General features: G+C 55.4%; 1 protein-coding gene across 1 annotated transcript in view; it reads right to left on the bottom strand.

The window, feature by feature from the left end:
- Positions 1 to 10,192, bottom strand: part of LOC104513654 (alpha-2-macroglobulin-like protein 1) — a gene marked incomplete at its 3' end in the record, with an annotated part of 10,523 nt that extends 331 nt beyond the window's left edge. Inside the window, exons 1-15 of the mRNA XM_010157087.1 lie at positions 10,008 to 10,192; positions 7,510 to 7,643; positions 7,083 to 7,258; positions 6,850 to 6,945; positions 6,577 to 6,649; positions 6,210 to 6,389; positions 5,842 to 5,899; positions 3,747 to 3,936; positions 3,271 to 3,433; positions 3,121 to 3,173; positions 2,488 to 2,508; positions 1,809 to 1,962; positions 1,612 to 1,696; positions 1,396 to 1,510; positions 890 to 1,004 (exon numbers count right to left, since the gene is read on the bottom strand). Of these exons, the coding sequence (XP_010155389.1) occupies positions 890 to 1,004; positions 1,396 to 1,510; positions 1,612 to 1,696; positions 1,809 to 1,962; positions 2,488 to 2,508; positions 3,121 to 3,173; positions 3,271 to 3,433; positions 3,747 to 3,936; positions 5,842 to 5,899; positions 6,210 to 6,389; positions 6,577 to 6,649; positions 6,850 to 6,945; positions 7,083 to 7,258; positions 7,510 to 7,643; positions 10,008 to 10,192 (1,798 nt within the window). The remainder of the gene's footprint in view (positions 1 to 889; positions 1,005 to 1,395; positions 1,511 to 1,611; positions 1,697 to 1,808; positions 1,963 to 2,487; positions 2,509 to 3,120; positions 3,174 to 3,270; positions 3,434 to 3,746; positions 3,937 to 5,841; positions 5,900 to 6,209; positions 6,390 to 6,576; positions 6,650 to 6,849; positions 6,946 to 7,082; positions 7,259 to 7,509; positions 7,644 to 10,007) is intronic.
- Positions 10,193 to 10,412: the final 220 nt, after the last annotated feature.

Below are 10,412 nucleotides of genomic sequence, written 5' to 3'. Positions count from 1 at the left end.
TGCCAGGCTTGTAGAAATTATTGGTGTTTTCAAAGGTGATTGTGGCTATTTCATGCACAATATTACCGCGTTTGATGGCAAAATGCCGTATCCCTGCAGAGAGAAGATGAGAGGCACTCTACAATTTGTCGTGGTGATTCCCCCTGCAGCAGCTGGGTCAGGTGCTGCTCTCCCATCCCCTCCCTGTTTAGTGCTACCAGACCATGCTGGTGCATGGACCCAGTCTGGAGGTAAGGGGACAAACGTGCACAGCACCCACACTTGTTGGGCAACAAACACAAAAAATGGTCCTCAGGTGTGATGGGAGCTGTAGTGTGAGCAGGACCACACTCAGCCAAGATCTGTGTGCTACCGAAATACCCATCTTTACCCAAAAATGTCCCTCTTAATGTCTGCAAGCAAATAGGAGAGACCAAGGATCTGCTGCTCACAGCTGTGCTGTGCTGAAATTGGGCTTTTTACGTGACCCTAAGGATGTATCTAAACCCCCCCCCAGCAGAATGCGACTGTTCATAACTAAATTCAAAACAGAAAGACCCAGTAAGGAAAACACAATCAACCTGGTAGTTTTCCAGGCAGTAATCAAGCACACTAACTAGAGAATGACACAGACTGGGGAAGGAGAGGTGGATGACGGTGGGATATCTGGGGGTGGGATGCTGGAAGGGGAAGAAACTCCTGATCAGACTTCAGGACCTAAGGGTTTTCTCCAGCAGTCGGAAGTAGAGGAAAAATGACACCAAAGCAAGTGACAGCACAGGGAGTCTGATGCTTGTGGATGGGAAGGATGAAGACCCTGGGAACACCCCGGCAGAGCAGTTGTGCCACATCATCCAGGTGCCACCACCCCAGGACATCACCGGATGGCTATTAGCACAGCTGTGCTCACCCGTCCTCTCTTCCAGCAGCGATGCATAGGCATAAAGCTGACTCCTGTAGTGGAAACTGGTCAGGTTGAAGGAAGACAGCGGCACCTCAGTAGAGAAGCAGCCATTCCTTCCTGTCTGAAGGAGAGAGTCGCCCATGTTAGCAACAGGCCCATGGCCACGTCCTTGAGTGTCATCTGGTGTCATCCTTGAGCTCTGCTCTCCCCACTACTGCTGCCTCCTTCCATCCTGTCCTGCAACCCTTGGATCCTGCAAACATGCCCTCCCGGGGCTGGTACTGCTCTCTGCCATGAAGCTGCTGCCCCGTTCCTGCCCACCCCAAGAGTCCCTTTGTCATCTTTGGGATGACTTTGGGTTTGCAGCACTTTCACACAAGAACTGGATCACCTATGCTGGAAGGATGCACCCAGCCATCAGTGACCCTGGCCATCAGTCCAGGCATCCCAAGATGGGGAAACATTTCCAGGACCACCACTCATGTGTCTTCTCCCCCTCCTGCTGTCCTCACCTGGCCCCTAAACTTAGCACAGATCACCACAGATGCCTCTGAGAAGATCATAGGTTTTTGGAGGTGGCACAGCTTGGCCTCAGCCCTTCCCTGGAAAGTTTTCCCAGATGGGTACCTGTCGGGAGGGAGCAGGAAGGGGAGCGGATGGGCAGGCTGCCAGGGGAGCATCACCCTGGGAGCAGCCAGCCTTGCTGCCAGGGCTGCTCTCCAACTCACCTCCCACAGACATCCACTGGGATCTTCTCATCGTTCCCCATTATGACATGTGGCAGCCGGATAAGCACTTCAAAGTGGGGCAGCCCTGTGGGGAGACCAGTGGGGTTGTGCCCATTTCTTCCTTGGGGAGTTTCTTGCCATCCCATGCAATGGCTCCCAAACACCCTGCGTGGAGCCCAGCCTTTGTCCCCACGCACCGTAGCTCTTCACACTGAAGGAGTGCCTCCTCCCCTCCACCTCGATGGTGTACATGCCCAGGGCCGGCTCTGCAGCCAGTGGGAAGGACAGGTCCACGATGCCCTGACGAGGGCTCACATCCTGCCACTGCGCCACGCGGTTCTCACGGGGATCCTGCCACAGGGACACATGGCATCAGCCCTTGCTCATGGGTCTGAAGGGGGGTGAGTGATTGTGGGTCCAGCCTCAAGGACTCAAGTCGCTTTGCGTATCCTCACAAGAAGCAGAGGTTTTGCCCTGCCATCATGCTCAGAGCAGCCTTGAGGACATCACCTCTCCAGAATGAAAATTTCCTTCAAGGGCTGTATTAGCTGAGCTCCAGTCTGGACTGGGAGCTTAGGGGATTCTCCAGTTTAGTTCAAAATCTCTGTGGCATTAGCCACTGTTGTTTTCATCTGTTTAACCTCTTAGCAGCATCGCCCCAGAGGGTCCCTGTCTTGTAGACAAACAGCAAGCTGACCTCCCCTGGGTGGATTAGGAGCCCAACCCCCTCATCCCCTTCCTTGTAATTTCTCTCAACACTCACAGCAGAGATGTCCCTGTCCCTTTCCCCAGTCCTTGTCCCAGCACCACACATGTGCTAGGGCCCTTTGCTCTTCCTGATGGAGCTGGCAGACTGGCACAAGGATGGCAACTCACCTGCACGGACACCAAAGGAAGCTGCAAAGAAAGAGAGAGCTAACAGCATGACCAAGGCACGGAGAGCTGAGCTGGGGTTTGAGCCTGTGGGATCTGGCTTTGCCCCTACAGAGCTGGTTGCTGGTCTGGGGGTCTCAGAGCTGCTGTTATTGCCCGACTCCCGCTGCTTTTTCCGAGCAGTAGGAAGCAGCGAGGCTGCATTGTGCAAACAGCATTAGCTGTGTGACTGGGCCTGCCTGCACTGCCTGGCTCCAGGAGTCAGGTGTAGACCAGTGGGTGTGACCAGTCCAGGTGTAGACCAGTGGGTGTTATACAGGTGCATGAAAGCCGCACACGAGAGAAGACAAGCAAAGGGAGGTTGTAAAGGGACTAATTTGTCTCCCATGCCCGTGACAAAACCAAGGGGCTGTACCCTGGGCACTCAGGCTGGGAGTCTTGGGAAGAGCTGTGTATGCCCCTCACATCTCACAACCCTTCGCTGTTTGGGGGATTCCCTCCCTTCACCCATCTCCTCCATGCTATTGGTGACACTGAAGGCTGGGCCCCTACTACCTATACCAATTGTCTTGGGCACGTAGGGATCCTATTGCCTCCACACACCCCCCCCCAGCCTGTGCCCTGATCCTGTCTCACCTTTCTGTTGCTGGGAATGAAGTTTTGATCCAAACGGACAATTCGAAACTTCACTGGAGAGAGCAAAGGCAGGAGCAGGCATGAGCTCTAGGGCCTGGGACCCAAACCTGGATATCCCATTCCAAGAGCCTGCAAGCTCCTGCCCCTCACCAGTTTGTCCAGGGTTGTAGACATTCTTGTCTGTTTGCACCAAGGTCCCCAGCTGCAGGGCTTTCACCCGTACTTTTTTCTTCTGAGAGATCTGCAGGAAACTTCCCTGGATGGAGACGTGAAGATGTGCCACCTCGTACTTGCCTTCAGAAGGGACAGAAACCTGCCACAGGGAAACAGCAGAAAGGGTTGCAAAGCCTTTATGTTGGATGCCAGGGAGTTATCATACTTGTCCCTCATTGTCACCACCCCATTGCCCCATGAAGGCACCAGGGAACTGGTGTGTACGGGAAGATGACACAGATACAGCCCACAGGGTGCCTCCACTTGTTGCCCATCCAGGATGGGCCCCATGTCCCCTCCCAGATCCCAAAGCACGGCTCTGGCAGTGGGTCCCTTCTTCCTGATGGATGTTTAGGCATCCCCTAAGGCATCCCCTTTCTGATGGATGCCCCTGCTGTGAGGGTGTGACTTACATTGGAGAAGTGGGGCCAGTTGAGCTGGAGGATACCACTGCTCTGCTGGTCCAGGGTGATGTTGGGCACACCGTGGCTGCTTTCCAGGTGCAGGGTCACCCGCACAGGCTCATTCAGGTCGATGAGGTGGACGTGCACTTTGCCTGTGTATGGGTAGTACAGCACGGAGGGGAAGAGTACCACATAGTGCCTGGGGGGAGACACCTCGATGGTAGAGGAGAACAGGGACCCCCCACAAACCCCCAGTGTTCCCTTCTACTCCAGATTCTCAAGGCAGGGGGCACTTGGGTTTTTTCCAGCCCTGGATGCGTTCTGAAGGGCTATGCCACCCAGCCTTCCCTCCATCTGCCGAGACATTGGCCAGTGTGCAGAGTGGAGTGGAGCCCCCTTTGCCTAAACACTTCTGGAAACAGCTGAGGGGTTGGTCTGCAGGGGGAGGAAAGGCTCTGCGCACCCTTTGCCTTGTGTGTAAGGTTGCACCTACCCAAGAACAGCCCAGAGACACCAACCCCAGGTGCTAAGTCCTCCATGGGGACAACCCACCACCTCGAGCATTTCCATCCCAACCAGCAGCCGCAGTCACAGCGAGGATTGTCACACAACTTGAGACCAACCACCATCCCACCAGGCACAGGCAGACAGAGAGGGCTTACGGCTTTGCAGATGCTCCAGCTGTGAGACACAGGGTGTACAGCAGCAGGCAGGACAGAGTGGCTGCAGACCCCATGCTTGGAAGACCGAAGAAAGCAAGGTCGTCCCAGAGCCCCCGTGCTGGGTCTTCTTCCTCCCCTCAAGCTTTCGCCTCCCTGCTCCCAGCAAGCAGAAGCCAGTGAGGGCTCTGGCTGGAACGCAGCCATCCAGCTGGGACAATATTTAACCACCCGACCTAAGCTTTGCCAGGTTCAAGGCTCTGGACAGCCAAATCCACGTGCCCATGGTGGTGGGCACGTGGAGGGACCATGGAACCAGCTCAGAGCTGACAAAGCTGCCTTAGGGAGCCCTGGCAGGGGGGAATGGAATAAAGGGCCTTTCTGTGAAGTGAGATCCTTCACGTGCATTCTGCCCTTGACCACATCCACATGCCAGCTGCAGTCTGGTGAGTTGTTACTCATGAGAAGCTTCTTTTGTGTTGCTAGTATTTTTGCCCAGTGGTATCCGTCTGGCTGGGCAATTTCCATGGGTTTGCAGAATTTCGTCCAGAATGAGCCCGTTTTGGAATGAGGCCAAACCAGAGCACTGTGCCCTTGTTTGGGACAGTTTGCACATCTCATCTGAAGGTGGGAGGTGAAGCCTGTCCACCCCATTCCCAGCATGGGAGAGTCATGCACCACACTTCTCCCTGCTCTGCTGTCACCCTGGGGTGCCTGAGATGGGAGCTGTTTGGCAGGGAAGGAGCCAGCAGATGCCCAAAGCCCTGCCTGGCTGCAGGTAACAGGCCAGGGGAGATGGTAGCTGGTGGATGGATCTGTTTGTGCCATGGTCCAGAGGCCATAGGGAGGTTCCTCCTGCTCCAGGTGGGCATAATCCAGGCACCTCTGCCCTCCAAGTCTTCTGGGCTTTATTGATGCTCCTCCCACACACTTATTGCTCATCCCCAGGGCAGAAAGGTGTTTGCCTTGGGGGCAGACCTAGTCCACCCCAGTGTAACTCACCCTTGCCATGTGCTACTCAGACCATCCAGCACTGCACCCCATGGAGAAGCCATGGTGTCTGTAGGAATCCAGGCACCTCACACAGCCATATGGAGATGGACCTTCCTCTCAGCGCCCAAGGTGCAGGCAGGACACCATACACACACACACCACCAGGTATGGACTCTTTAATCTTGCACCCTCATCTCATAATTCAACACCGAGGATGCTTTTCCCACATGGCAATATCCCCTGGACCTCCTGCCTGGGTCCCCCAGCCACATGCTGCACTCTGGACCCCTCCCCAGAGTTGTCTGCATCTGAGCAGCATTGCCAGCTTGCAGGAGCCTCTGGAAGAAGCCACCTAGCAAACCCGTGGGTGAACCTCACTGCGAGTCACACTGTCAGGGTGGAAAATGGTGCTGCAAACCCCCAGCCCTGCCTGGAACATCTCTATCCCCTACCCAGAGCGCAGGCGGGAGCCATCCAGGCTTGTTAGTCGGGGCCAGACACAGCGCCAGTCTTGGGGGAGACAGGCAACGCCCCTGAGGAGGGGACGCAGTCATAGCGAGGGGTTTCTGGGGGCACCTTGCACTGTTTTTGGGGTGCTCCCCAGTCCCTGTCCTGCACTGACTGCTCAGCTTCCCCTCGCACCGGGGCACCATCCTGCTCTTGCAAGCTGCTGGGGCAGAGGCTGGTCTGGTGCACATGTCCACAGGGGACAAGGGGACAACATCCTTTACATCTCCAAGGGAGTTTGGTCTTTTTGCTTAATTTCTGGCCCCAGTTGTGTTCTCCTCATGTTCCAGGCTGTCTGCACCCTTGCCAGCACCAGTCCTAGCACAGCGCAGGAGCGGAGGCTGCCTGGCACACTGGTCACCACAGTGATTTGCAGACATCTCGGCGAGGGCATCAGCCATGGCTTGGCGGACAGTCTCTGTCAGCTCAGGGACATCCTTTGGGCTCAGGCCCTGAGTTTCTACCTTGGGGAGGATTCGGATGGAGCACATCCCTGGAGAGAGAAGGAAAAGGCCAGGGATGCTGTTAGATGAACCCACCAGGAACCAGATCTTCCTGCCAGCATCCTCCAGCTGTCTCCTCACACCTCTATGTCCTTCAAAGAGACCTCCAAGCCCCACATGCTTCATCCCCACTGCCAGCCTGCCTTCTGGCAATGGGCCATATTGTCCATCACTTACCAGAGGTGAATTTCTTATCCTTGGAGCTGAAGAAGTCCCAGTATGGAGAGATCACCATGGGAAAAATGGGAACCTGTAGAAGATAGAGGGACACTGGTGTCCTCCACTCAAACTCCCTCCTGAGGTGGGACTCTGCTATGCCCCAGGCTTCAGCAGGTCCCTGTCCCCTCCCTGGGTCCTCTACAGCAGGGTGCAGACCCCAAAAGACCCTGATGTCCTCCATCCCGCTGCCCCACTCCTTCAAGGGCAAGGGGAGGGAGAGGATGGCCCTACCTGAGCCTGCACGGCTAAGTGGAAAGCCCCACGCTTGAAGGGCAGCATGGATTTGTTCTGGTTCCTGGTGCCTTCAGGGAATATCAATACTCGGAGCTGCATGGGACAGGGAGAGACGTGAGCAGAGACCCTGACCAGACCACCCTGGGACCTGCTATGTCAGTCCTCCCACACCTGCCTTGCCCCACCAGCATTTGTTCCCCGACTTCCCGCTGCTGCCAGCCTCCCCTCACATTTTCACGACGCATGATCCTGGCTGTCCGGGAGATGACATCGATTGCATCTTCTCTTTTATGGCGGTCGATGAAGATGATGCCACTGAGCCAGCAGGCCCACCCCACGGTGCCCAAGTACATGAGCTCCTTCTTGGCGATGGGCACGCAGCGGTCAGGAATGACCTCCACCATGCCTGCAGGAAGGATGGGAGAGGAAAGGATCCATCCCTGCCCTACAGTACCCAGAACCAACCAGCCCTCTAAGCTGTGGTGTCCTGGCATCATCTTCCATTGTCCCAACCCTCTCTGCATCACCCCCATAGCCCTGAGCTCCTGTCCCACCAGCTCTTCTGGCCTGTGCCTGCCCACACTGCCCTGCACAAATCCTGGTGCTGGGTGAGCCCAGCCCACCCCTGCAGCACCCCAAAGTTTTTTTTTCACGTACCCATGAGGTCAAGGGAAGCTTGGTGGTTGCAAACTATCACATAGGGCTCTTTGATGTTCAGGTGCTCAGAGCCCCACACCTGCATCTTGATGCCATAGAAGTGTTTGAGGGGCAGGATCGCAGCACGCAGGAGCCTAGGGCAGAGGAATACAAGTGGGAGCAAATCAACACAGAGTGGGGGTGCTTAATTTTTTCCAGCCCTTCACAATCATTCAGGGAGCAAGACAGGCCAGCCTAGATCTGGTCTACATGAGCAAATAGTGTGTCCCAAGTTCGATCTCTGTTCAGTCTCAGTGATGCTTTGCTTTTCTAAGCATATTTGTAGCCTGGCTAGCCCAGAGCTGACCTTGTAACCATCCCCAGGGTGAGAACAGTTGCTGCCTCAGTAGTAGAAGGTCTGCATTGGAGCTGCTGATGAAGAAGAGCAGCCAGCAAAAACAAAAAACCCAGCTTTTTTGATGTCCAGGGGTGGTGAGAAAGCAAGAAGAGAAGGGATGGGATGTCTGCCTGAGGCCAAGGCATAAATCATCACATCCCGATGAGGACAACTGCCTCTGGCCAGGTGAACCTAACCTGGAGGCCCAGCTCGATCTGTGTGTGCAGCTGGAAACCCAGACACCAGGCTTGCATCCTGTGCTGCAGATACCCAAAGCCAGAGGAGCTGGATGCCAGCCGAGAGATGCAGAGCTGTGGATGAGTGAGCACTGAAGATGGACATGCAGAGGAACAGTCCTGAGACAGACAGGTCTACAGGGTTTCAGATGTCTCCAGGGTCTGTCCCTGCCAAGCAGGGCTGCAGGCACCAAGCTTTGTGCTGCAGGTGGAGAGGGAAGAGAGCAGGGAAGGGAAAACCAACTCGGCTTCACTCATTAGACGAAATCACAAAGAATATCCTCACTGGACCTGGAGCAATGGGAAGAGACAGAGGTTTCCTCTGTGCAGATGGAAGGGGAACAAGGCAGAGTAGCATCACCATCCAGAGGTGGTCAGGAAGGGTAACGAGGGTGGCAGTGCTGAGGAAGGGTGGCACTCAGAATGAGGTTAACATGAGGAATGGAGGGAGGATGGAGCAACGGGGATTGCACCACCCACAGTGGAGATGAAAAGCCAGTAAATTTTCAGCATTGAAATGAGGCACTCTCCAACCCCCAGCATGAAGGGCCAGGGTCCACATATCTGGCAGCAATTGGTCCCAGGAGCCAACAGGGGACAGGGCAAGGGATGGGGCTGTCAGCAAGAGCTCAGCACCAGGTAGGGAGGAAAAGTCTGGGAGGAGAGAGCAGAGGCAGGCACAGAGGGAGAAGGAGACGATGCTTAGACGGTCTGTTTTATCAGAAGACCACCCATCCCTTGGGAGAGACAGGATCAGAGATCCTTGTGTTTGCAGAGAAGCACCTGTGGCAATGCCTCAAAGCCAGGACTAATGACAGGCATGCGTGCCAAGCCTGAGGCTTTGGGATTTGAAGGCTGAAGAGGAGATGGAGCTGGGCGTGCTGCTCCGCGGAAGGATGGCTGCGAGGTGTCAGCAGGACAAGATAAGGCAGCATGAGTCACCGCCGCATCACGCTGGGTTATTTCTACTGAGCCAGAGGCATTTGCACAAGAGCTCAAAGTACCTCAACGCGTGCATGTGGGCACAGCATTTCTGCACAGAAAGGATGAGGAAAAGGGGCTACACAACAGCCTGATAACATCAAACCTCTGGCCACACTCCTGCCACAGGCCTGAAATCCATCAGCACAAATAGTGACGACTCGAGCTCAGCCATACCACAAGACTGAATATTTTTCACTCTGACATAATTATATCCTTTCTGTTATGGTATCATGCCCAGGAATCCAGTAACAAGCTTGCAACACCTTTGAAAGAAATCAGGCCTTCCTCTGCTGTTGCACAGCGATGTTATCTAGGCTGCCACCACCCTTGAGCACAGCTGACAGCACCAGCGTATGACTTGCCAGGACATGACTGTGCCATGCCTGACAGCTGATGGCACTGAGACATCACCAATCCCTCTGCCAAAGCACGGTCCCCGGGGCTCCCACTGAGCAAGACCTGGCTGCACTGCCAGGGAGACGACAATGAGTGTGCATTTGCATCCTGTTAATGATTGTACCTCCAACCTTTGCCAAACTCCCTCTATCACCCACCTAACTGATGACCCCAACTTTGCAATGGCCAAGAATGATCCCTTTTATACTGCTTCATCCTCCAGTGACCACTAGTCCAGACCCAGCTGGCCACCTCCATCGTGGAATAACCCTCCCTGGGTATGGCCAGCACCTCTTCACACCAAAAGATGCAGATTCACCCTTCATTGCCACATGGACATGACCACAGCCCTTGCTTTGGCCCCAGGACTCAAGCACTGTCCATAACAGCTGTGGGTGTGCCCAGACCAGGAGAGAGCGTGTGTCCACAAGACCACCCAAGCTCCTCCATCTCAGCCAAGCCCCAGCCATCTCCACATCAGCAGCACACCCCCAGGCCATACTCACTTCATGTTCTCCACAGAGCGTCCCCGAAGAGCCGCAAAGGGGGACAGGAGGGTGGCCATGGCCACGATCCAGCAGTTGAAGAAGGCCAGTTTGCAGAAGTAGCGGAAGGTGGCATTGTACCAGTAAAGCAGCAGGACTGCCAAAGGGAGGAGGATCAGCAGCCCATGGAGCTGGACCACTTCCATCGTGCTGCCTCAGTGGGAGGATGCTGGGGAGCTCAGCCTGCGTGCCCGGGAGCAGGGCGAGTGGTGCACAGGATGCCGAGGAGCGTGGCAGGTGAATCAGGTGTATCCGCAGAGCAGCGCGTGGGTGTTTGGGGCTGGCCCAGGAGAAGATGCTGTCTGTATCTTACCCTGTACAGAGGCTCAAGGGTGGACTGGCTCAGGTGGGAGGTAGGCTACCCCA

The sequence above is a fragment of the Eurypyga helias genome, unplaced genomic scaffold (genome assembly GCF_000690775.1).
Source record: "Eurypyga helias isolate BGI_N326 unplaced genomic scaffold, ASM69077v1 scaffold17028, whole genome shotgun sequence".
NCBI lineage: Eukaryota > Metazoa > Chordata > Aves > Eurypygiformes > Eurypygidae > Eurypyga > Eurypyga helias.
This window is presented reverse-complemented; position numbering and strand designations above follow the sequence as displayed.